The sequence below is a fragment of the Oculina patagonica genome, chromosome 8 (genome assembly GCF_052425735.1).
Source record: "Oculina patagonica isolate OP01 chromosome 8, crgOcupat, whole genome shotgun sequence".
NCBI lineage: Eukaryota > Metazoa > Cnidaria > Anthozoa > Scleractinia > Oculinidae > Oculina > Oculina patagonica.
The window spans coordinates 8496536-8524149 of record NC_135765.1 but is presented as its reverse complement, the minus strand read 5'-3'; the positions used below and the strand labels follow the sequence as shown (position 1 = coordinate 8524149).

The following is a 27614-nucleotide window of genomic DNA, read 5'->3' as shown; positions in this document are numbered from 1 at the left end:
GTTCTCAAACAGTAGTAATAATCACCGATCACGTTCCTTTCCCATATTTTCCCGAATCACGTATTTTAATTACCATTTCACGAATCACGCTCCACGATCACACCATGCACACCCGCCTTCATGTTTAAACCCGTGAAAATTGCTTTTTACACAGGAATCAGCGCAGACCGTACTGCAGCTGGTCGATGTTAAGTAATTGTAGTTAGTGCTTTAGTCAACCAAAGTTTACATAATAAAGTGCCGTCTAATAACAAATTGTCAGTTTCTGCCGGTTTCCTGGTGCTGTTTGACCAATAGAAAACCAGTTAACTGGGGAAGGGCTGATAAGATAAAGTTGTACCACGCGTGTGAATGACACGTGCAATTTCAAGCACTCTTATTGGCTGCGACGAGTGGAAAGCCAACAAAAATCTGTCCAAAAGTTGACTCAAAGATAAATCTTTCTTCCGCTGTCTTTTAAACAAATTTATTACGAAAATAAGATACAATTTAACTTCATTTGATTTGAAATCAGTCAAGGCGCAATTTAACATGCGATGGAGTGATGTACTTTGAAGGCTGTTTTTATTTGAAGATTCGATTGCAAATGTGCTTTTCTTTCTAGCTGAAATACCAATTGCAACTCAGCTCGAAATTTAAATTCAAGCTAAACTGAAAAGACATAAAGAGCTATGGGAAATCTTACTGAGGATAAACAACCTGAACATCACCTGTTCAACACACTTGAGCCTTTTCTCTGCGTAGGACAACCGACTGGCGAAATATATCAAGTAAGATTTCTCTCTGCCTTGAACTTTTTCCTATCCATCATTGCAGCACTAGGAAATACCCTCATTCTCATCGCTCTTCCTAAATCTTCTTCTCTTCATCCACCATCAAGAATCTTGTTTCGTTGCCTAGCAACTACTGACCTCTTTGTAGGAGTAATAGCTCAACCACTTTTCGCCGTTCAATTACTATTAAGGGTCGATGAACGCCGACTTCTCTGCTACATCGCTCTCAGACTTTGCTTTTGCTCGGGTGTAATTCTTTGTGGGGTTTCCATGACAACACTTACCGCTATAAGCGTAGACAGACTTCTCGCTCTGCAGTTGGCTTTGAGATACAGGCAGGCCGTAACTTCAACGCGCGTTCGCGGGGCTGTAGCTTTCTTTTGGATCGCCAGTGCATTCGTTAGCACAACGTACTTTTGGAACGACTTTATCGCCTTGATTGCAAGTTGTAGCGCGCCGCTAATGTGCTTGTTAACCTCAGCAATGTCGTATGCAAAGATGTTCTTGTCTCTTAGGCAACATCACTTCCAAGTTGGAGATCAGAGACAGACAACACCAATGAGCCTACAACGTTACAGAAAAACAGTGTCAAGTGCATTATTCATTCAGTTGTCATTGGTCGCTTGTTATCTACCTTATGGCGTCGTTACAACTATGTTAACTATCAGTGGATTGAAGTCATCGCTCTTTCTGCCCTTCGCAATTACTTATTGTCTTTTACTGTTTAACTCGTCTTTAAACCCGTTTCTTTACTGTTGGAAAATCAAGGATGTAAGGCAAGCTGTAAAAAACACGATCAAAAAGTTTTGTACGTACTCTTCGTCAGAAAATTGACAATCCCTTCTTTACCTCCCCGGGGCTCTCCCTTTTCCCCGGCCGGCCCCCCCCGTTTTCGAACGACCCCTTTTTTTCTTTTTTCCTTCCAAACCAAAAAAAAAAAAATAATTTTCTTTGGTTTGTGGGAAACTGTGGTAAGGGCCATTCACATTCAAAAAAACCGGGCCGGGGGGCCCGTTCTGACAAAGGAAAGCGCCCCTAGACTTGTAGAAGCCGAGTCATTCCACATGTACAGAATTGGAGAAAACGCCAGAGCCAGTCCAAATGGTTGGGACGCTGGCCTAGTACTCCTGTGGTCCCGGGTCAAGCCTTCAATTATGTCACTACTAGGATTTGTTTTTCAAGTGACAGTACAGTGTGCGCTGTAATAAGCTAACCAAGAACTGGTATATATATTCCCAGGGTAAAGGTAGGGAATTCCTAATTGACACCAAACATTTTGTTGCGAGTATAGCCTCATCAATAAGCAATTTAACTCGAAGCAAGCGATTTTAGGAAGAGAGAGAACTGGAATAGAGAAAAGCTTGGGAGAGGCTGAGGCGAGGCTGGGGCTGAGGCGACTGCCCAAGTGTTTCTTTTGGAGTCGAGATTCTCTCATTCCCAGAGTTGCCTCAAAGGAGGCTATACTGGAAATACAATTCAAAGTACACGACTAGCTTTGCAGATAGAACTCAAATTTTGAGACAACAGTTAACTTTGTGTTATAAAGGTCCACTTAATAAATCCCTGTATTTGGGATCTTGGATGGTTTTACTTCATTTATTAGTCGCTTGAAGCTCTTGATCAATAAAACCCCAAACAAGCTATTCTAAGCTCGTTTGTTGTGCAAACGAGGTTTGTTTCAAACGTTTTTCTCTCTTCATTTCTCATCTCTCTTGATCTTTAATTCCTACTAGTATAAAGCTTTAGCGACAGTATTATCACACCAACTTTCTTTGCATAAAACACAAGTTGTAAAATTTTATTGAAACAATAAAAAAAGCTGTCCAATCAAATAAAAACAAAATAAATTCGATAGATAATATCTATGAGTCGCCAAGTGCATGATACTTTTTTCTCTACATGGTCGTGTACATTTCATCGTCTGGTACGTAAGAGGCTGAACGATCAGAGGCGGCCGAGGACACTGGAACCGAAGATGGCTGAGAAAGGTCCTTGGCTGTACTATTTGCTGTGTTGTTTGCGTGTGATGCCGCTGAACAACAAGACAAAAACAACGCTTTTAAGCTTGCGCGGAAGTTATGATACATTGCGAGGTAAATCAGAGGAAAAACCAAGGAACGCAGAAAATGAAGAAGCTCGAAAACGAGCCAAATGTTATAGTAACCGTGGCGAGTTTGACCGAAGATGTGAACAGTGTGCGCAATGATGGCGGGACTCCAACAAAAGTACTGCGAAGCTACCATTAATAAAAGCATAAATGTCATTTTTCTGCGCTTTTTGTGAAGAATAGCGTTCCCTCCTGATGTCGTGCTTCGTGGCTCTTGTAATTTATGAAAAACTTTGACAAAAACAAAGGCAAACAAGGCGCTAGGTATGAGAAACAACAGTAATAACACAACCAGTGAATAGAATGTTTGCTCGCTGTCAGAATTCCAAGTTTGCGTACATATTTGCTTTATCTTTCCGCTGGAAAGTTTGAATTCTTTAACGTCGTAAGCGTAAATATATGGTGCAAACAATAGGCACGATAAAATCCATATCAAACACACAGAAATAGTTTGTTTCTTGAAAACGATAACTTGCCTGTGTTTCGTCGGAAGACAGATTCCATAAAAGCGATCTAAACTTGCCAAGCACAGTGTTAGTACAGTAACAGCATACGACACGAAAACGAGAAAATAGCACATTTTACAAGTTCCATTTCCAATCGTCCATTGCAGTTTAGCATTGTTTAGTGTAAACGTGGCCGAAAACGACGAAACAATGTCCGAAACTGCCATGTTCGCAATGAAGACGTCCATGCTGTTTCGTAGGTTTGCATTCTGGGTGTACAGTGCTGTAAGGACAGTGACGTTGGCTACCAAAGACAGGAACACAATCGTAAGTAAAAAAGCGACGTAAAAGTCAACCAAAGATGCATCGATATTTTGAAAGAGTGTTGCTGAGTTTGTTAAAACCATTTCTACCTCATCCACCTGACCAGAAATTGATGTGAACAGAAGAAATGAAAATCTACTTGATTGCGGTTTGAGCCTCTTGTGAAACGCACAAACACTTCTTCACTTTGTTCAACTTCGTTTGTTCCAAAAGCGTTGTCAGCGATTGTTATTTTTCTTGAATATATGTCAGTTGTTAATGGAAGTTTTGTTTTTCCAACTGAATAAAGCGCACGCACATTACACTAACGCACACCACAAGATTTTGTCCTCTCCCCGATGACGCAAATGGTTTGGAATTCGCCGGAAACTGGCAATCGTGCGCTGTTTGAGATCCTTCTTTGAAGTTCTTTCCAGAGACGGTAGTTTTAAACTTGAAGGCGTTCGTTTGTTTGTTTGTCCAACCAATCTATGTCGATTACACCGTTTACAGTAGCGTGGAAATAAAAACGTTTCTTGAACAATGAGGCATTCACCACGAAACCATCGTTAATGAATACTTCAAACGCGCAGTCTGGCAAAAACTGCGGAAATGCTGTACTTTTGACATGTCAACGGCGACAGACTGTCGATACAAGAGTCAAAACGTCCGCTTGGTAAAAGCTAATCATCTTATGCGTTTAAAACCGTACGATTTGGGTAACAAAAGAAAGCTCATTAGAAACGACTAAATTTATTGTGTAAAGTAATCACTTGTGTCACATGGGGGACAACCTTGGTAACCAATGAACTGTGAGTATTCATCTTTGCTGACAACAAAACTTAATAAACTTGTAAAAACTCTCGAAACACGTTGCATTTAAATTAAATTATGGAGTCAAGCTCAATATTTGAAAATACTATATAGTTTCTCTTCGTTTACATTAGTTTACAAAGAATGCATCGAACTTAAAAGACATGTTTTAGCATTTCTCGTCTTCATAATCACTTAACCGTCTAAAAATCTATTATAAAAAAAGACATGTGTCTTCACGCTTGAATGGACTCGAGGATAAAGAAGAATTAAGGCTAAAACGGGCACAATTAAATTCCAAATCTCATGAAATACACAGACAGTTCATAAATGACAAAACAAATCGCCCTCAAACCTCGAAGCTCTTCAAAATAACCACCGCAGAGACAAAAATGTTAGTTTTATTGACTCGGGTTTATTAAAACTCGTATCGCCACAGGATCCTTTAAACAGGCTGTTTACAAAAGGAAGCGAAAAAAGACACAGCAGCAGTCAATCAGTTTTTAATAAAATATCTTGCGCTTTGGTATACGGCCCGACGTGACTTTTCTGTGTCCGTCTGTAGGGCAAAAATATCCGGTATTTTTTAATTATTTTTCTGACACACACGAAGAATTGTTTAACTTTGAGTTAAGGAGGGGGTGGTTCCTGCAATAAAAGAAGAAACGTAGAAAGTAAACATCCGTGGTACTGTTATGTTGCCAGACTTGCCCTTTAGCTTGGGACAAACAATAGAAGTCTTGAAAACTTTCACAAAATAGATTACAGTAAAAACCCGCGTATAAGAACCTAGGTGTTTTCAAGTTAGCCTAAACAGGTTCATATATAAATGGTATTTAGTGTAAAATTAGGCTTACTGGGTTCTTAATTAGGTTCTTAACTTTTGTTCAAGAAATAAAGTAGAATTTGTAAATGATCTGCTCTTTAATGTCCAATAACAGTATTCTTGAAGGCTTCAGTAAGCAAAATACTATACTATTTTAATCTGATTCCGTTAAAATCAAAACTATACTGTAACCTTCACTATAATTCCCAATAAATCTTGTAACTATGCTGTAACTATAATGTGTACAGACTGTGTTATAAATATATTTTTGAGAAGATTTTTTAATTCTATATTTTTGGGAAGATTATTTTTTATTTTTAGAAAATAAGAACCTGTTTTAGAATTTTAGCCTAAAATGGTTCTTATGTGAAGGGTGCTTAAAAATGAAATTTTAGCTTAACAGGTTCTTAAATGTTAGGTTCTTATACGCGGGTTTTTACTGTATGCCGCCTTAAGGCCCCGAAATAGAACTGAACATAGATTTTCAACCAAACTTTCCTACTTGTTGACAGTATTTTGAGGGGACTTAAATTTTGAAATAAGAAAAGTGGGGACCAATATTCGTTTAGGAGCAGAAAGACCTTGTATATACCACATAATTCCTTAATAATTCCCTTGCAAGTACTGGCGAAGTACACATTTCTAGCCGATAATTTATTTTTCAAGCATAGGAATTGATCTGTTTTCGTTTTACAAAAACGGAACTTGTTCGCTACACGCAAATTTTGAGAAAAAAATTTATAGGTCACCATACTCATTTTCGAGAAAGAGACGATTTATTTTCCTCGCGGACTAAGCCGCATAGAAAAAAGCCGCTACTTTGGGTTCATCCCCGAAACGTCTGACTGTTTTAACAGCATTTTAAAAGCACTCCTAACATACGTTACACCATTATATATTTTTTTGTTAGTCTTGAAAACTCTCTATATCATGCCGTGCTACTTCCAATTGTCGCTTTTTTACAAAACTCGTTGAACTATTTATTGCAGTCTGTGCTCTTGTAAAGTTTAAGGCTTTCCACAAGTTGCTCGGCAACTTTTTGGCAACTTTTCATGTTTCGAGCAACTTTTTCCCCTTCGAGCAACTTTTTTCCTCTCGAGCAACTTGTTGCATTTTGAGCAATTTTCAGACCGAAGATCTCCGGAGATTATCCGAGTGTTGTTCAAAGGCAATACGAACGTTTCCGAAGATTTACGAAGTTTGCCGAAGATTTTCGAGGAACATCTGAAGACGTTTCAACTTTCGGCTCATTCTGCATTAAAACATTACAAAACTCGTCAGCAAACATGACGTCATTGATATCTTCTCGATTTTTCTCAGTTAAAGAAATCACTGTTATTTAACAAATGTTCCCCTTTATATGTTATTTAGATACTTCTTTAGTTTAGCTGTACAATTGTATAACCCTGCTTAGAAATCTTACCCTTAAAGGGAAATTAGCATATATTTAGAGAAATTCTCTTAATTAGAAGCCGCGTTTTGGATTTTTTGGAGCAACTTTCGAGCAACTTTTATTATCAGAAGCAACTTTTTTCGATTTTGGAGCAACTTTTGAGCAACTTTTTGAGAAATTACGGGTAACTTTTTGGGAAATCTCGAGCACCTTGTGGATAGGCCTATATAAGTTTTCTTAGGTAATTTCTTATATTTTGTTTATCACCTCTGGAATTAGTCTAAATCTGACATACAGTATTACCATTTCACCTTTCCCAGCGTTGGATCACAGATTAAAATCAGATATCGTCACCGTGATTTTGCAGACAATCGACAGCAAATTTGCAACACGACTCAGTAACAAATATTCACTTCGCGAAGCCTTTTCGGAGTGTATCGAATGTATGAGTTCGAGTTAAAAATTTCGAGTTCGAGTTAGAGATTTCGAGTTCGAGTTAGAAATTTCGAGTTCGAGTTATGGGGTAACATTTTCCCAGTTGGTCACGCATAGTGTCGCCCTTATCACCAAATGAAAGCTAACCGCAAGCAAATAGGAGTGGAACTACCCGCAAGCAAATAGGAGTGGAACTAACCGCAAGCAACTCGAACTCGATATTTTAACTCGAACTCGAAATTCTAACTCGAACTCGAACTCAACTCGAAATTCTAACTCGAACTCGAACTCATGAAATGGACAGACCCGCCTTTTCGACTAAAATACTGAAATAGTTCTTCCAAAATGTTTAAAGGAGCTACGTCATGGACAACGCTTCTTAAAACAATTGGCAATACCTTTTTTTCATGTTTGTTGTTCCTAATCCGTCTTAATCTTCGTCAGTTGAAACCACCCTTGTTTATGTTCGAATTTTGATTGCTCCTTTGGTGTTTTTCTAAGTTAGAAAACTATTAATCTGAGGTTTCCTTTAATTTGGAAGTAATCAGAATAACGAAGTAAAATATCTTGACATTACTCCTCCGATAATGAGTTGCAATTGGTTCGCTAAGATCGATGGGAAAACAGACAGGCATGAACTCATTCCTCCTTTCCCCTACCTTCTTCTTCTTCTTCTTCTTCTTTTTCTTCTTCTTCTTCTTCTTCTTCTTCTTCTTCTTCTTCTTCTTCTTCTTCTTCTTCTTCTTCTTCTTCTTCTTCTTCTTCTTCTTCTTCTTCTTTTTCTTCTTCTTCTTCTTCTTCTTCTTCTTCTTCATCTTCTTCTTCTTCTTCTTCTTCTTCTTCTTCTTCTTCTTCTTCTTCTTCTTCTTCTTCTTCTTTTTCTTCTTCTTCTTCTTCTTCTTCTTCTTCTTCTTCTTCTTCTTCTTCTTCTTCTTCTTCTTCTTCTTCTTCTTCTTCTTCTTCTTCTTCTTCTTCTTCTTCTTCTTCTTCTTTTTCTTCTTCTTCTTCTTCTTCTTCTTCTTCTTCTTCTTCTTCTTCTTCTTCTTCTTCTTCTTCTTCTTCTTCTTCTTCTTCTTCTTCTTCTTCTTCTTCTTCTTCTTCTTCTTCTTCTTCTTCTTCTTCTTCTTCTTCTTCTTCTTCTTCTTCTTCTTCCTTCTCCTCCTCCTCCTCCTCCTCCTCCTCCTCATCGTCGTCACCGACCAAACCTGTCAAACGGACAAAATCGTCCCCTTATCTCCCTTTGACTTCATTCATTCTCCATTTTGTCTTAAACGTCTGCAACTCCACCTGAACTCCTACTCTAAAACGGACAAATTGTCCCTTTGTCTCGTTGGTTCCAGATAATGGGGCAAATTAACCTTCCCACATACCTTGAGATTTCTTCAAAGTTATCATTTTTTTCTTATTTGTTTTTAGTACCTCTAGTAACGATTCCTTTGGACATAATTTAACGTACAAGCATGCCGTTTTACCCAAATTTTGAATCTTTGTTCTAAGTATTTTTTTCTAAGTTTTCTTCAATACCTTTATCATTTCATTGTTCTGATTATTGTATTATTGTAACAATTTTTACGATTTTTTGACGTAAAAGAAAATAGTAAAATCCAAGGTCGATGACGGGATTCATAGCGTCACCTGACAATATATCACAATAGGACGTAAAAAGTGACCCTTTTATCTTAAAGAGTGAGCTAAGGGTAATTTTCAGTTGGCGTAACACTGTCAATGTACTTTATAAGAACGAAAACCCAAAGACGAGGAGGTCCATCCTCAAACTTGTCTCATTTTACTGGAAAAAATTTCCCCCTACCTCTCCAAAGTAATAACAATGGACAAAAGCGTTTGTAAAGTTATCCATTCATATTACCTTTTTAAACTCTGACAAGTCACAAACTGTGGATAACTTAGTATTTGCCCTAGGAGGTATACGGGAGGGTAGAGAGTGGATGCCCAATGATATTTTTCTGAATTTTCGAAAAGGAGTTAAGTCTGGCATGCTAGAACTTTCAGTAGCAGTCCCTTCATCCTTCTGAGAAATTTTGATGTGACAATGGTTCTCGACACTGCCATTGCAATTGCAACCATGTTTTGACAAACAAATTTGTCCAAATTTAAAACTGTGTAATAATTTGTTCTGATGATATTTTACGTAATTTTTGTGTCGACTTATTTTTTTTTTCTTTATTCTAACGTCTCGAGAAAAGAGTCCCAACATAGTGGATTTGAGACGTCACAACCAAAAGATTATTATTTTATCTTGTAGAGCACGTACTAGGCTAATTACTAAAGGCATTAAAATATGTCTTTTATTAAAGGAAGAAAATCCGAGGCAAGGATCCATACCCCCCTCCCTCTCCGTATGAAGTCGCATGTACCTTGATCAGCTGTTATTGATCCATGGCTCAGACATGATGTTTTACTGACTTCTGCGAACAGTTTCTGTAGTCGATTAAAGAGGTAGTGGAGGAGAAAGTGACGAGTTACTTTCATCGACATTCATCTTGCCAAATACCGGTGAAAGAAGACCTGATGATTAATTAGCGCGTTGGACTACGGAACGGTCAGGGCTCAATCCCTGGCCAGGGTCGCTGTGTTGTGTCCTCGGGAACAAACTCCCGGGGCCTGATTTGGGTATGAGCAGCGCCAAAGCGAATGGGTTTTGAGCGGTTTGGTCTGACATAGGGTATATTTTGTGCACTCTAGGATCAGTAGGTAAAGTAAGTAACACTCTGGTCAGTAAGTAGCTGTAATTCTTGTAAAATATACTTTTGCGATCGTAATTATTCATCTCTTGAGAAGTGCGATTTAATGTATGGAAATTTTATGCCCTTCTCAAATGTTGGTTTACGCAAACGAAGCACTTCCTAGGTAGTGTCTGGTCTGAGATAGGGTAGGGTGGCCTAATGGTTAGCGCGGTGGACTCCTAATAGAGCGGTCCAGTTCCGAACCCTCGCTGGGTACGCATTGTGTTGTTTTCTTGGGCAAGATTTAACTACTTCTGGGAGTAAAAGCCTCGAGTCGTTTGTCAGATATAACCCTACTTCTTACATTGTCTTATTCTACTCATTTCTTCACTTTCGGCTTGTTAATCGTATGGTTAGTTTGTGATCGGACGAATTGCTTCTTATCTTCAGAAATTAACGTATAAGGAGGCTCCTCCAGACAAGTTGGAACTTGGGGGTGAGATTTTAGGAGTCCTAGAATACTAGAATTAGAAGTCTTCGGGGAGTAGAAAAAAGAGAGCGCGAGGAGAGGGATTCACAAGAGCGCAAATTGCACAAAAATATTTGCAAAATTCTAATATTTTTCAATAGGAAAAGTACTAGTTAAAGGAAGGAGCGGGGGAACCAAAAGCAAGCATGTACGGAAAACTAAAAGTTCAAACCCTCACCGTCTCCCTCCACACACGTTCCTTTGAATATTACAGCCTTTTGCTCGTCAGATTAAAATACTCACGTACGCATTACGGTCCTATTTTTGTGTTAGCGACACGAAGTGTCACAACCTCGTTCCCAGAGTCGGAGAAAGAGAGAGAGACCCTGGGAACGAGGTTGGAAGTGGCATTGACGGTTAAACATTACTCCCATAAGCAGCGGTGGCTTTAACCTTATACCGTAAAATTCCGGTTATAAGCCCTGGGCTTATACGACTTCGTACGGGGTTTTGTGTGGGCTTATAAGCAGAGGGGCTTATATCCGGGAGTGCTTATAGGCGGAATAATAATAATGAAAAAAAAAAAAACGTTTCAAAATGAGCTGCGGGAGTGTTGATCAAAATACGTTTTAAGTAAAAAACGCATAATAAAGCACCATTTAGCCCAATTTAGTACTGCCATCCGGCAGAGGGGGGCTTATATCCGGGGGGGGGGCTTATAATCGGGTGTATTTTTTTGTTTCCAGATAGATGGGCCTTTAAACGGGAGGGGGGATTATAAGCGGGAGGGGGGGGGGGGCTTATAACCAGAATTTTACGGTATCTCTCCAAAGTTACATTCTTTCTGATTGCAAACAGAACGAGCGGATACATGTAACACGATAAGAACAACTTTTTTTTAACTATTTACAAGCAGGCGCGTCAGGCAATATTTCCCAACAGTATAAATTTTTGCGCACATTCGGTAAACAAAGAAACAAAGGTATGACTCGTACAATTATTCCGCGCTAGTCCTTAAATCGAATCAACGACAGATTAGCGATTTCATCTCTTTGGTGAAAATTGGAGAAAGATAAAAGAGGCTATTCCCCGCACGTGTGTTATTCTAATGTTAAGGTGAACAGGGAGCAAATATCGTTCGGTTGAATAATAATCATATGAGGCTAAGTAAAAAAGACATCAATTTTATAACATTGGGGTAAGTTCTAAACAAATTAAATGTATTGGTAAAGTTTTTCTTAAGATCGAATGGATTTTAGCCCAAGAGCTAGACTTGCCCTAAGTCGACTCTTTACTATCACAACAATGGAGCCGACGAAAAATAAAGGACTGAAATATCACTGGGTAAATAAAGAGCCTTAATGCAAGACCATATTCTTCAAATCAAGCGTTGCTTTGGCTCCAAGCCATCCACTGGACAAATTACGACAGTAGATAGTAGATAGTAGATAGTAGATAGATATCTCCGTTAACACCTATTGGCTGGATAGCGATCAACTCGGTGGAAGGAAAGTAATCCAGGCCTTGAAAAACCAAGCCCAGTATTTGTCAAATTTATACATCGCCTTAAAGGAAGTTCTTTGAAAAGCTACAGTAATTTATCAGAGACTGACCTTTTTATTGATATTTTTACAAATACGAAAAGAAGAGCTCAAATTTTACCTGGGACCGATTGTTCAAAGCACGGGATAACGCTATCCACCGGTTAAATCACTATCCAGTGGATCAGCGTTGATTAAACAAACTACGCTATCCACTGGAAAGTGATTAATCCGGTAGATAGCGTATCCATCCTTTGAATAACCGTGGTCTGGTGCGGACCACGCCTAAAAAAATACCACGTTTAAAACACTGTAACAAGTTGAGTCGGTTGCGCATAAACAATGCCTATAAAATGAACTGGGAAAGAAATAACAAAAGGCAAACATACACAACTTAATAAATACTTTGTGTTGAGGATATTGGGGAATAAATGATAACTTGTGTATAATTTATTTCGCTGGGAAAACCTTGTGTTAAGTCGCACGTGTGATGTCGCCGGATTTTTTTCACAATCATTAGCTGCAAACTAGGGAAGCAAACAAGCCGAAATAAAGAAAAGAAAAGGCGACAATGATCTTCTTTATTAGATTTCAACTAGCAGTCGGCATAGCAAAACACAAAGTGAAAACGCACAATAGAAGTAGGCGGTTATTAAACTACCATGAAGAAGTTTTTAATTTTTTTTCAGTGGGCTTAGACCACCCTGTCGCCGATAGAGTTCGTAATTCGGATCGGTGCAGGGACGACTCATAAGGAAACAAGGTGTCCCGGCAAAATACCGCTCTATTAGTGTAAGGGTTATGTGTGTAAATTAGCACCGAGAACAAAGAGCCCCGACTAGGTAATTTCAAATATCGAAAGCTTTAATTATGACTCAATAGAGGACGAATGTTTGTTGAGTTCGCTTGGCAAACATGATGCGGCCGTTATTCATGGGAGGGCGAATCGAGAAAAACCCATGTCCGATTTCGCGCCGGTAGCAAAAGTCAGTATAGTTTCGCTACACTAGCAGGCGGATAAAACAAGTTTAAGAGAAGTCAATGAAAACTATATTATATACTGACCATATCTTTTCAAACTCAACTGCTGGGTAAAGAACAACTTTGACAGAAGCTTAACTCAATTCCAAAGTTCTTCGCCATTGTGTGTGAACTGACGGACGTGGAGAAGAGAAAAAGGTCTCCTTTTCATAACTAATATTTGCTGTGAAATTATTATTTCCTTTTGGCGAATTTCGGCTTATTTTGGTGTCGCTCGTTGCGAAAGTTAATTCGTCTTCCCGTGCAAACAGCCTACAAAGCTAACAAGGATTATTTACCGAGAATATTTTTTTCCTCGCGTGTATTACATCAGCTGCATTCTTGGAAATGTTCGTCGCGAATAAGTTCTTTATTAAGCCTTCAATAGATTTTCAAAGCCTTTAACGCGATCATAAGTTGCAAGCGATATGAGAATTGTCTCTTTTATCTTAAGTTACTTATGCCTTTTGATAAAGAGAAAAATTCCAATAAAACTTGGCCTTGTCGGCAAATTTCAACATTTGCATTGTAAATAATTATTTGCGCTTTAAATCTAACAAATTTCATCAAATTCCCTTTATTCTTTTCCGAACGAGATTTTATCCTTCACAGCTTAATAAAATAAAGTTATTACGATTCTGATGTACTCAGAAATTAACAATAAAATATGTTCGATTTTTTACGAGTTTTAAGATCGGTTTTGTCTGCGACAGCTCGCTGAAAGATGTTTAGATTTGAATAAAAAAATCGTCGTGGAGTGGAAATTGAAAAAGTTAGCTTTTCTATACAATTTAGTTGTTTTGTGGTTGAGCTGTGATCTTAATATATCTGCTAGTTTTCTCTCTATTGTAATAAGACTGATCAAGAGACTGATCGAAACAAAGGACAAGCTAATGAAAGTAGAAAGAGGCGAAGTTTTGTTTTCTTTCTTCAATGAGGTTTATATCAAAAACACGTTTTGTGCAATAAACTTCTATTTTCAAGATTTCTTTCTTTTTTTTCTTGAAAATCTCTTTTTAATTTTATGTTTTAAATATTTTTCTCAAGTTGCTAAATGCCTTTTATTTTGCTCTATGGTTTTGCTCTGGCCAGTTACAAATCCTGAAACAACTGTGATCGTAGATTCGCTAGCTTTAATACATCTTCTTTATACCCCATCTACAAGAAACTGAGCTTGATTAATCATAATCTTGGTTCCAACAGCTATGAAGCTCCATCAAACCATAAGTTAAAACCTATCTTGTCATATTCGCACACTGAAAATAAGCTCCTAAAACGAAAATTCATATTTTCTCGTACAAAAACTGAAAATTATCGTTTAATTTTCTGGTTTACGAACACTGAATTATTTTTCTGTGCGTAATTGAAAAGATAAAGGATTTATTCACCTTAAAACACTGAAAAGTCTGGTATTACAGCACGTGTTGGAAGTAATACGACTTTTGTCTGACTGGATTTAGAGAAAATGCGATCGAGCGAGGTGTCGCCTATACTATAAAGAGAGACAGTTCTACACAAAAATGCTATAGATAACTTTTCGTCTAACTTTATGGATTTTCAGTTCAGATGTATGGTATTCTTTGGCTATTAAAATTATTTAGGGGCGTAACAAATTTTACATATTTCGGTTCTCAACAAATTGCTTATTGTTTAGTTCACAGAATTCCCAGGCACACAAATTTCAAAATTTCACTGTAAAAATATAGATTTTTCGTCACGATAGCTTCAGTAAAATCTTCGAAGCCGAGGACAAATTGTTTTGTCCAGTTTTCAGAACCGAAAAGTGTTGATTTGTGTGGCAACTATGCAACAGATTTCACGTTTTCTTTCCAAATGTTCGAAATTAAACTGGCCTTGTAATAAACTACAGCTAAATTCAATTTTACTCAATTTTATTTTTCTTTTGATTAGAAAATCTGACCGAAAGGACAATAATATTACGGTTGCTATTCAATTCTTTGATATTGAAAATCACTTGTTAATTGTCGGTTTTGTGTTCGGGAAACGAGATAAGCGAAAACACATAATAGTGATTTAGAATTGCCTTGCAAGAGAAGGTTTTTTCTCACATCTATTAGAAGTTCCCTTCGAATACAATAACCTTGCAAAACGCAATTTATAATCTTAGTATACCACAACTTGATTAAGTTTATTAGCGGCCTTTCTTTTTCAATTCACACGGCTAGGAATTCGTCTGGAAAATAAGTACGATATCCAATTTATAAAGAAAAACCACCCATCAAAGTTAGAATGTGTTTTACCCTCGCGACTAAACCCTTTCGTGCCAACTCCCTTATATATTTGCAATTTATTGAGATAACTCACGCTGAGTTTACAAAATAAAGCCTGCCGCCCGCTCTATTTTTATACAAACGTATCGGAAAACGTTACCAATCAATCAATATCTCTTAGCATTTTGAATCTTAAAGTTACTTCTTTCTTTATTCTCGAAAATTAGAAGTAAGCTTAACTGACAAAAACACGATCACACGTGTACAATAAAAAGACTATGACAAGTCTGCAAGGCTGTAAAATTAGTGAATTTTATTTTAACATATTTCTTGTGTCTATGACAATGAAAAGGCGTTGCCTCAATAGAAAATCAATTTGAAAAGGTGAACATACTTCAGGAAAACGTTTAATTTATCTTGCTAGCTTGCTCTGATTGTGAGCAAAGAAAATTTGTTTGGGAGTGGTCTCCAACTACCAAACTTTACCCATTTGTCCAAAGTTTTTGTTTCACTGTTCCTTAATGTATACTGGAAAGCGAGAGTATCCTTGCTGAATTAACTTAACTTCAGTTGTATCTGGTCGAGTAAAAGCTAATTTATCTTTACAATATGTGTGTCATACATTGAAAAGCAGAAGGATGAAAAGAACAAACTGTAGAAAGTCGTTAACTAGAAGACTGGGGATCAGTAATCTTGACGTAACAACAAATTCGCAAAGGTTCCATTGAGATAAATTATCATTGATGAAAAATCTTTGAGCTTGAACCTGAAAGAGCAAGGACACGTTTGCAGTCCCGGAGAAAGATCATAAAAAAAACTACTTCATCGGCGCTTCACTGCCATTTTGTTGCGGCGAACTTGTCTGAAACACTATTGTGTCTCGTCAGAACGATGTTGTTACTTGGACCAGAGAAAACAGGTTTAGTCAAATGAAGAAGAAGAAGAAGAAGAAGAAGAAGAAGAAGAAGAAGAAGAAGAAGAAGAAGAAGAAGAAGAAGAAGAAGAAGAAGAAGAAGAAAAGAAGAAGAAGAAGAAGAAGAAGAAGAAGAAGAAGAAGAAGAAGAAAAAGTTATTAGGTTCTCCAAAGGGATCTTCATACCCAATTTACATGATTTTTTAAAAAAGAAAAAATAATAATAATTTACATGTTAAATAATAAGAAATAAAAACTACAATTACAATATAACTATACCTACAAATCTCGATACGGAAGAAACGCGTGGTTTTAACGGAATTCCCAGTTCTTTAGTTTGCTATAATTTTACATAACTAAGTTTTCATTGTGGAAGGGGCCCTTTTATTATTTGTCAACTTTACAAGATAGGCATGATTCACCGGAACTTGTGTCACCGCTCGCCCCTTCATTCAGTACTTAATTTTTCTTCCTGCATAGTTATATGTAAGGTATGCCAAGAACTTGGTGGAATTAAAGATATCTTTTTATGATGCTTATTAAAATGAAAGAACTTAAGAATACAGTGCACTGCTTTATTCTTCTAAGTTCACATTCGTAATTTGTTTGTAAGATTAAGAACAAAGGCGGATCTCGCCTGTTGTGAGACATCAGGCAAAAAACGACTGCGTTTGCAGGGCACCTATCTTTTTGTTTATACTGCTTGTGTGTGTAATTGACGGACAGAATACCTCTTCCCAGTGAAATGATTTACCCCGTAGTTTTAATTTTGTCAGTAAAGATGCTAACAAGAATAAGGCAAATCCATCATGCTGAAGTATAAATTTGGGCTCGTGCTGCTTTTTTTTTTTTTGCTTGGTGAATAATAAGAAACATTATGAGAGTTCTGAAAGTGTAAAGAAAAGTTTGCAGATCCTCAAAAGGGGCAGAGAGTCCAAGACATTTTACTGACCCCCAAAAAAGCTGCTGTAATTCATGCAGCCAGTTCTGCTAAAATTTTATGGGTCTTGTTTTTTTTATTTTTTTTTTTTTTATCTTCCTTTATGGGTCTTGTTCCGCAAATGAGGTTTTTTTGCTGCTGAAAAAGGATTTAAAAATTTCTTTTTTACCAGTAAGGAAGATATGTCTGACCCTTCATAACGCCCTGCTGGAATCTAACCTTGATTTTGTTTGCCCTCCAAAATTACCAAAAAAGCACACAGGTGTAATAAAAGTGACCTTGGCAAGGGCCAGTTAACTTCTACTTAATGACGACCGTCGCGATAGTAAGATTAAAACTTCCTGAAGAGTAATTTTCTGTAATGACGATCGATCGTAAAAGGAAACTAAAGTAGTCACAATTGCCTAATCACCGCGAGCGCCAATAACTCTGCAAGGAGCCAATCACGTGTACAATTCATGAAAGCATGCAACCCGGTGCGAAGCGCGGGAAAACTGACGCGTTTACCAAGTTGCCATTGGCGCCTTTGGTTGTCATCCTCGGCATGTCGCACGATTTTTTTTTTTTTTAGCCAATTGGAGTGCATGTTGGATGTATGCTACATAAAGGCCGGCTAAATAATCAGACAAAGTTTATTCGATACGATGTTTGGACGAAACATGAATGATTGTTTAGTCGAGTCTTAACATTCCAATCCAGTGGCCTGAAGATTACACTCTTTCCCAATCTGAACTTCTACTTATAGTGATCAGAATCTCGTTTCTCCTGCAAGTATAAACACCAACACAAGAATGTTGGTCATGAGAAAACAGGAATTGATCAATGAAGAGGAATTGCATTTAAGTATAAGATTCCCCTACCCTATATCGACCGAAGATTGGGGGAGATATTTTCTGTCCCCATTTGGAACCAAATTCTTAAACAAGATGGAGAATTATACCTGAGGAGAATTCGCATCTTAATCACCAGCAGTCCTTTTACCCGATTTCAAAGATTCTTTAAAGTTTAGTTTACCACACACATTGTGTAACTGGGGGATTGCTAGAAAAACAAAATAACGATTACGAGTCTTATGCAGAACTTCAGGTTTCTTCATAAAATCTTTAGTCCACTGAATAGAATCTTCACATCGATAGCCCCAGCGAAAACTTTATTTCTAATTTGTCATTCACAATGTATTTCAAAATCTCAGCAAGGGAACCTTCGAAAACTGATTATGAATGATAGCAGAAAGTGACTGCCCAGGGCTCAAGAAATTGGCGGCGAAAAGCGAACCGATTACTAAAATAATCCATCACTTTATATTAATATGGTTGATGACCTATTTAGGACGGGGATGTTTGCAAATTACTTTCGCTGTGGATAGCCAAGCAAACACCGCGAGAGATCGTCAAAATCTCTCTACAAATTAGACGCAAAGAAAGGGCAAAATATTCCGCTAATGGCGAGTAATTCGATGCCTAAACGAGCTTGCGGTGTTGTAAATTTACCGAATTACCGCTGGGAATTGTGTACTTATTTCGAATTGACAAGGATTTACTTCCCAAGACATCTGCATGGATAAATAGAATTTGCTGAGCCAAGTTCTACACCGTTTGATGCCTTCTTTACTAGCTCTCGGCAGGATTTTTTTCAACACTGTTTTATTATTTTCCTTTCAAAGAAACAATTAGGACCATAGTTTTCTATTGAGATTCGCTTTCAGAAGCTATACGACTGACTTTAAAGCAAACCGAACTGAACACTAACGATAGCGCTTTTTAAAAAATTTAAGATATACTATATTTTTTCCTTTTGCCCGAGGCAATGAAATAAATCTTGCTCTGATTCGAATAAGCTTTGTTTCCTATTTTTACTATCGTATATACTGTAAACCGTAATCTTATTTTTGCCAGACCATCTGTCCCCTAATCGATCTCAAAAGAAACAAAAGTTTTCCTTTTCAAAACACTTTAACCCCTACGGTTGTTTTTCAAAGCGGCGCCTCTGCGTGATTTCCATTTAATGCGACGACCTTTTGAAATCCAGGCGACAAAAAAAGAAAGAAACAGGCTTCCCTGAAAGTTTTGGTTCGCAACTTACAAAAGGAAGGTCACAGAAAGCAAATTACTCAAGATTGAAACCCAAACAGAACTCAAATAATGTATTCGTAGTAACTGAAACTGTACCTTCGTAAATTACACAATAAAAAATAATGCACTATTTCTCGAGTGTCTGGCTAATCGGCTCTAAATTTAAGGACTGAAGCAGGGGAATACAACCTTAGAAACATTACCTTAATTTTAAATATGCATACATATAAAATACTTCTTTTCGCAGTTCCGCCTTCACTTTTAGGAAGGTTGCGATAACCTTTTTATAAGTTTTTCCTTTATTCCTTATCATTCTGGGTTACTTTGCAGCAATTATTGCGAATCTTTAAATAAAAATCAAAGATGAAGGTATTGTTAACGCCAAAACAATGCCATTGATGTAATACACGAAAGTCATCAAACTTTCAAACTCAACTTTGTGAAATGGCTCGCTTGCTGAGAACCCTTTGTTTTCGCTCACACCACTGAAAGAATAAAAGCAATTTTCTCAGTGGCGAAGAAATCTTTTCAAGCTCTTTTACCCCCAGCCGATATTTACATAAACAACAAATTTTCAAATGTTATTTCATCCTTGGCAAACAATAGCACGAGTCTTTAGGTCTAATGAAAATTCAGCTCCCTTGAATAGTACAAATTACTTGGAACGTTTGAGTATAGCAGCTGAAACAATGCAGCATTGTCTAGCGAATGGGAGTCAAGAGGCCAACAAAAGAGTCGGCACGCTAAAAGGACACTCGTAAATAAACGCGAAATGCTTTGGCGATCGATCTGTTGCTCTAGAAAACAGAACAACTGCTTAAATCTATTTACGTCGGGGGTTCTAAGGCCAAAGAAATAATTCCAAAAATCAAAACAACTTTTAAATGGCTTAGGTATCCATTTTTTCTTCTTTCGCAGATCTTTCCTTAAAAGTGACTTGCTACTCAACGAACATTGTGTTCGACAAATGCTAAAATGGTAAGCATTTTTTTTAATCAATGAAAGCCGAATTGCGATTTATTTTCCTTTTCGCAAATCTTGAAGTGTGGAATTACCTTGATGAAATCCTTTCAAGATGAAAGCGTGAATATTTACCGACCACGTAGAATGTTACCGTTATGCAAATGAAAAAGAAGTAAGGTAATTGTTGGCACGATTTTGAAATGTACTCTTAATCAGGATCAGAAAAAAAGAAAAATTTTTCGCCAACGGCAAAGATCTGATGTTAGTCTCTTTTTATTCTCGATTGTACTGATCTAACATTTTAATTTCAATCGTAACAACTACAAATTCATACGGTTATTCAGCTTTTAAGGAAAATAATCGCCTATATTTACATTGGAGTTTATTTAGTTGTGTCTATCTTGTGTGTTGACGAAATTATCGAGATATATTACACTTGCCCCCAAGGACATGTTCCAAGGCCATTAAAGCTTCTATCTTTTAAGTGTATAAATTGCAATTTTGGTAACAGAAAACGTTTCGCTCGATCGTTTTTTTTTTCTTTGTTAAATCTGCAATAGCGATATGGCAATCGTTTCCTCGCGTTTTTAAATCTCGCAACTGCGTCCGTGAATTGTTCAGGCTGTTGCTTCCAAGATGATGACCTTGGATATTTGGAGCTTTCTCGGTGGTGTTTTTCAAACACGCCTCTCGGTTTTAAGTGCTAATGTTAGCTGTGACCAAATTGTGGTCTGGTTATAGATGTAAACTGTTGAGATTCTAAACGCCTTTTGACTTATTTGTTTCGAATACATGGCTTCACAAGCTTACGGCTAAATAACGACCACGCATATACATGAATTAATAAAAGGTTTATTTATTTTATACATTTATTTTGTAATATGTGATTTCTACGCGAGATTAGTAATTTCGACTTTATTCTCAATCGCGTCAGTTTGAAAATTACTGTTGAAAAACTTCTGAATTTTTCCCCGAAAAATTAGAAAAAAAATTCAGAAAATTTGAAATCTTGCCTGTTTGATTTTCACGCCAAAGGAAGTTAAAATCTTCTTTTGGTCATCGCTACAATCGCTCGGATTATACAGTTTAAATTCAAAGAAATTTATACCCAATAAAACAACGAAATAAATACAAAAAATGTTTGTCGTAGTTATTCCTCAGAAATTAAGCTTTTATACCTAGATGATCATGTAGATATCTCAGGCAAACATTGCAAATGTATCACAATGGAAAATTCGAAGAGATTTAGTTGTGGCGATTCATAAAATTACTGGCCCTTTGAAACGCTTCAAAAAATTATTAACGTGCTGTGTACGTATTTACTGAAGGGTAAAACAACATTTCGAGGTTTTCTTTTTAAACAGTGAAGTATAACTAGCTCGTTCCAAGCCTAGTGAAACAAACCAATGTGCAAAAAGTCGAATTTAAAGAGCGGTCTGAAGTTTAATTCTGAATATAACTTAACTATAAAGAAATATTGCTGGTTAAGACTGAAACTTTATAGTGATTGAAGATGGTTTCAACTTTAAAAATATCGCTTTCAAGATGTACAAATGAAATTTGTCGAAATACAAACCATTTCCCTAGATAACATTTCAGCCTGTGTGTTTTGGCTTTCGCTTTTAATTTAGCCTTAGGCAAAAGTTAGAAAGAATGTTATGAACTAGGCAAATAGGCTACATCAATTAACTGCTATCGCCACGAAAGCCATACCTATCAGACTCCAAAACTAATAATCATCACAAAAAAATGAAGATTTCCTTTATTTACTTAAATCTGTTGATGAAATAAAAGATTTTTTTTATCTTGTAGTAGCTTTTGATACAAGGCAGAGCTTTCTTATGACCAAAACAACTCAAAATAAAATACACCGAAAATGTAAATATATATCAGTATTGCTTCAGTGACATACGTGAAATTTTCTGTCGATAAATCAACATTTTCCCCCTCTCTGCTGAATCCGCTTGTATCTGTCGGTGGAATGCGACTCCAGACATACATACATCTGAAATAATTGTATGTTCTCCAGCGTAGAGCGAACTACAGATCACTGACTTAAATTTCCGCGAGACAATGACTGCAGTGAGGGATCGAGCCGTGAGAGAAACCACTAAATACCCCATTATCCCCACAGAGGACATAAACATGCGTGGGAGCTGAAAGAACTGTGCGCTTTAATTTTTCGTCAAATACAACTCAAAAAGAAACTATATAGGAAAGAATATTTAATAATAAAAGGAAAGCCTTTTTGTTTTGATTTGATCATGATATCTGTTGCAATATCGTAGACATATCTTTTTCAACAATATTGGTCGTGCTCAAATCGCCAGTTAAACACCAACAAATAGAAAGTGTATTATATACAAGGAAGGAAAAGAAATAAAGAAGTATACGTTTGTCTTATCGCTTCAGATTTTATTTTAACTAAGCTAACCGGCCTATTTCAGTTCGAAGCAATTAAAATTAAAACCAAAAAAATCTATATATTACTGGGACAAAATGTTAATTTGTCATCGCCAAATTTAAATTTCTGACAAGTGACTGATTTGATAAAAATCAATCAGAAGTCGTTATCAATTCCTGGTACGCTATGACAACGAAGCTTATTCGAGGTTTAGTGAGAGCTATACACTTGTAAAGCTTGGTAAATATAGCGAGCGGAACCACACCTCTGGTGGACTTTAACAAACCTAAAAGACTCTATTTGTTTAGTTGTTCGCCAACGTTTCTTAAACAAACGAAGCGTAATTTCACACAAATTCTAGCTTATCTGTGGCTAAGAATCAACTGAGTCGATAAGAGATGGTTTCTGCTGATGTCGGGTTGTTATGGTGAGGCGAGCGCTCAGATGGAAGCCCAAAATTGTTTTAAGTAATCATGTATAGATGCGCAGATGGGGATTAGGCCGTGAAAAGCTCATTTCGGACGTGTTTCTCTTGTTTTTACCTTTTGTGTTTCATTTCAATGGTAGTCTTCTGCTGTGAGGAGCGCAAAGCGCGTAAAGTAACGCGCCGATGTCTCAATTTCCTCTCGCTCTTCATTTCAACAGGAAATGAGAGATGAACTTTAACAAAAAAGACTCTTACATCCTTTAGCGAAGTCAGTGGAAATTTAAATATAGACATGTATATTCCAATGTTACATTCGCGCGTCTTAATCTAACTGTAAAACAAAGAACGGAAAAAGTTCCACAAAAGACGTGATTAAAGCTAAGAATGCTGTTCTACGCCCAGGCAAAAAACAATCTTCCGTTCACAAAGAAAACCCTTTGAAGCTCAAATAAGTTTTTCGAGTGTGTTGAATGCCGTTCTTTGCAAAACCTCTTCAAACCATTTATTTTTGTTTGCTCTGAGAAATACCGCTCTCTTTTCAATAAATTTTTAAAGAATAGGCGAGCTATTATTAAAATTGGGTTCGAATAATTATTTTTTGCATCCGCCCGAAACATTTCACTTTTTCTAAAAGAAAACACACACGGAATTGTAAAGGCTTAATTAGTCGGCCCGTTATCAATGCTGTATACTGTTAAACGGAGAAAAGTTATACAATGATAACAAACCAATTCATTTTACAAGCAAACAAGCATTGGTAAATAACAGAAAAAAAATCTTTCTCGTGTGTTCAGAGTTTTACTTTTGTGAAGGCTGGGACAATTTTTTCCTAAGACAAAAGCGTTCATTTTGCGAATTGATTTCTCGATATAATTACCAGCGCAAAAGCTCAGATTTTTCGTTGCGGGTCAATGTTTGGGCTATCACTCTTTCAAGTTCCGGCTCGTTTGCAGATCTCATTTTCGATAAGATTGCCTAAAATTGAAAATAATTCCTAGCCTCTCAAGATTGATAGCGTTGGCTGATAGATAGGTCATTAGAATAATAAATAACAAAACAACTCTTTTAAACATGTCACATTTGGAGACTTTTTGAACAGCGCGCTGTCGAAATGTTTAGTTCGACGGGGGACTCAATTTAAATGGCCCCCTTAAAAAAGATAAAAAAAGAACTACTAAAATTCGACGTTATTTTGTAAGTGAAACATGCTGCTTTCGAAGCGTACAATTTCAATTCGGATTTTGCTTCGCACAGACGTTGATATTTAGATGGTTCATTCAAGCTTTTTTCATGGTAATACTTTCAACGGAACCTTATAACAACAAGCTTTCAGGAGTTTTCATTCACGAATTACCATGATAACGACTTGTCTATTGTCCACAAACAAAAGATTATTAAACGAAAGGAAGTGGGCTCTTTCATAAAGGGCACTTATGCTTTACTACCATTCAATGCCTAGAGCGATTAATCAGTTCGCTTATAGGCATGGAATTGAAAATGCAAACGAACCCTCCATCTCGCGATAAGTAATGAAAAAATAAAACCAAGCCTCTCCGACCAAAACCATAATTGAATAAATTGTGAAAAAAACTTCAATAAACTCACCACTTATATTAAATATCTATGTACAAAACTGCGACGCGATACGATGTTTGTAGCAAATTCGCGCGTGCGAACACGGAAAGCCAGGGATCAAACATTGAAAAAAAAAAGTTTTGTTGTGTGTTTACTGTAAGATCTCGTCATTGGAGTTAGCAATTTCACGGCGAGACAAAAGCGTTCATAAGCGAAATGTATTCTTATGCTAAACGGGCGAATAAAAGGCCCGATAATTGATCATTTGTAAGGCAATTCGTCGTAGGAAAATGACAGACCCACAGAAAGAATCGGATATTTACATTGGTTTACTTTCAATATAAATTAATAATTTTCCATTGCAAGTTGAATATTAACGCAATGTTTGTGAAAACTACGCGCCAGGAGCGATGGAAATGCGGAATTGAACTTTCAAAGGAAAAACATACTGCCTATTGTTCGTGGCGGCTTGCCTCACAAGGGCCGCTGAAAGCATAAAGATAGCTGAATTTTGAGTGCATTGTTTACGAACAATAGGAAGGCAATTGATGACTAGAAAACAAAAGTTCGCCTATTGTACTTTCGCCAAACCAAAATAGAAAATTATTTACAAAATCCAAATATCTCTTTGAAACAGCAATCAAGGTAATATCGCAAAACATTTCCAAGGAACCACTTGAGGGGAATTTTCAAATATGACTTCCTTAATTTTAATTGGATAGCCTTTTCGTAAAGTGACGTGGTTCGAATACTTTGTGAAAGCGAGAATGAAACTCAATTATTTCGCACGCATGCTCGGAGGCGCGAGCTTTGATCTTTACCGCGTGAAACAATCACTGTTAAGTTCAGTTTCAACGAGCTATCGACGAGTGCGGAGCTTATTTGCTCTTGACAACCTAGAAGTTTCTAGGAGCTAGAATATTTCTGACAGTACGAGCAAAGGACAAGGTACATCAACATGGCTAAACCTGTAGAGCACGTCAAGCGCCCTATGAACGCCTTTATGGTCTGGTCCCGAGAAGAGAGACGAAAAATCGCCCAAGACAACCCGAAGATGCACAACTCTGAGATCAGCAAGAGACTCGGAGCTGAATGGAAGCAGTTAACGGACGAAGATAAAAAGCCGTTTATCGAGGAAGCGAAGCATCTAAGAGCCCAGCACATGAAGGAGCACCCAGACTACAAGTACAGACCCAGGAGAAAGCCCAAATCACTCCTCAAGAAAGTTGACCGCTATCCATTCCCGTTGCCGTGCTTAACAACCACTGACGAACTACTGAAGTGCAGTCCACCCGGTATTCCGACGTCGTCGTTCGTGACGGATCCGTACGCTTCAACCGTGAACGGCAAGACGCGATCGTTCCTGCCCGTGTCGTCAGCGTACACTTATGACTCGAGTACCGGTCACTCCATTACCCCATCAAGATTTGACCGCGGACTGGAGATTCCGAACGCAGTCCGCCCCGACATGTTGACGGGAGGGCAAATGTACCCTCATTCGCTGTACCCAAGCGCACCTACGACAAGTTCACCTCTTCTGAACGCCTCTGGAATGCCCGTTCTTCCTGGCGGCCAGCTAAGCCCCCACTCGCATCTTCACGCCGTACAAGGAGCTAATGGACAATACACAGTTCCCTGTAACTGTACGTCGTGGCAAGGGCAAGATGTACGCAGGCCGGTTGCCTATCTACTCCTTTAGCTGAGTAACTGACTTTAAATCTATTTATCACGATGGACTATTTATGTATAATACAGCAACTAACTGGTGTAAATTATTCTTATCGAGCAAGCAAGAATTTTATTATATTCCGTGCGAGTTCCATGCGAGTTTTTTTTCTGAGGTTGACCAACCGCCGACGAAAACATTTCATTGCCCATAGAGATGTTGAGAGGGTTTGACGAACGAATTTCTGACCACATTAACCGTTGCTTGCTTGCTACGCGTCAGAATTTGTATATTATATAGCTAAGTGTGTGAATATTTAAATATTGAAACAATTCTCATTCGACCTCATTTCAAGGGTTAGTGGCTCGAGGGACGTACTACAAATGTCCGACTCGGTTCGCCGGTAGAGCGATTCCAAATGGTCTGGTCGTGCGCTATTTACAAGAGCGAATTTCACTTGTAATTTAAATTTGACAAAACTAACCCAAAGTTTTCACCGATCTGTCACATTAAAATTAGCATTGAATGTAATTTGTTGTCAGCTTTTGTTGTCTCAGTTGGGTTTATTTGACACTAGCCTTCACGGTGAAGGATGAGAAAATTCCGTTAGCACCATAAATTTTCCCTTGCCGTCAGCAGTTGGCAAGCCTTTCCTCCCTTCTATACAACGACCACTGCGTTCGTTTACATCTTTTGTGTTTAGGTGTAAACTATGTGCGTGTGGTTTAAAACAGCAAATAGTTTTGGTACTCATTCACTGGAAACAATCTAGGGACAACAAGTATTTAAGCATCGCAACCATGGCTTCACATGCCGAATTTCGCGAGAGAAAGTTTGCGTTTGGGAAGCGCATTTTCTTCGAGATTTCCTTCGGGTTCAAAGAAGGCGAATTTGTATAATAATTAAAGAAACCCTAAACAGATGGCGTCCCGCGAAGAAAATTATTTCCTTCAAATGCATCTTTGAACGGAAGCATCCGTAATCTTTTTGCTGCTTAGAAAGCCTTACAAAAAAACTCCCCCTTCTATCGATTTAGGTTGACATCCCGTCGTTTGAGTGAAAAACACAGCTGTAGAAGACCGTGGATAGTCTCTCTGCGGCAAGTCATTGTAAATCTTGCTTTCGCATATTGATAATTATATAAAAGAAACAGAAAGACAAGGGCCGGGAATAACAACATAATAAAAAATACATGAGGTGTTGAATGAAAGAGATGACATAAATAAATAAATGGACGATCAAGAAGAGATAAAATGAATAACAAAGGTGAATGAATTACAATTGCTTTAATACTAATATCTCCATAACAAAAGATTACATCCATAAAATACAATAACTGAATAGCGGCACAATGAGCGAATCGGTAAATAAGGGAAAGGCAGGAATGAAAAGCACGGCTTTCGGAATAAGCAAGGCAGTGATGAAATGACTCAAATGGGTATTACGTGTTTGTAGATGCTTAAAGAACGCGGCAGGGAGACAATCGGTTCAAAGAGGCCACCGCTTAGAGCGCGCCTTAAACAAACATGAAGAGAAAAGGGGGCGAATAGCTCATAATCGACGCTATTCTAATCGTTCTTAAGTCATTGAAAACGAGAATCGCAAGGAATATT

The 27614-nt window shown here is 37.6% G+C and overlaps 2 protein-coding genes across 2 annotated transcripts; one reads left to right on the top strand and one right to left on the bottom strand.

The window, feature by feature from the left end:
- Positions 1-2248: 2248 nt before the first annotated feature.
- On the bottom strand, positions 2249-4458 carry LOC144662367 (QRFP-like peptide receptor). Its single transcript, XM_078523156.1, has one exon. The coding sequence runs from the start codon at positions 3731-3733 to the stop codon at positions 2669-2671; it is 1065 nt and encodes a 354-aa protein (XP_078379282.1). The 5' UTR covers positions 3734-4458; the 3' UTR covers positions 2249-2668.
- Positions 4459-25155: 20697 nt separating this feature from the next.
- Positions 25156-26532, top strand: LOC144663303 (transcription factor SOX-14-like). Its single transcript, XM_078524202.1, has one exon. It carries the CDS (start codon positions 25294-25296, stop codon positions 26032-26034), a length of 741 nt encoding a protein of 246 aa, XP_078380328.1. The 5' UTR covers positions 25156-25293; the 3' UTR covers positions 26035-26532.
- The last annotated feature ends 1082 nt before the right edge of the window (positions 26533-27614 follow it).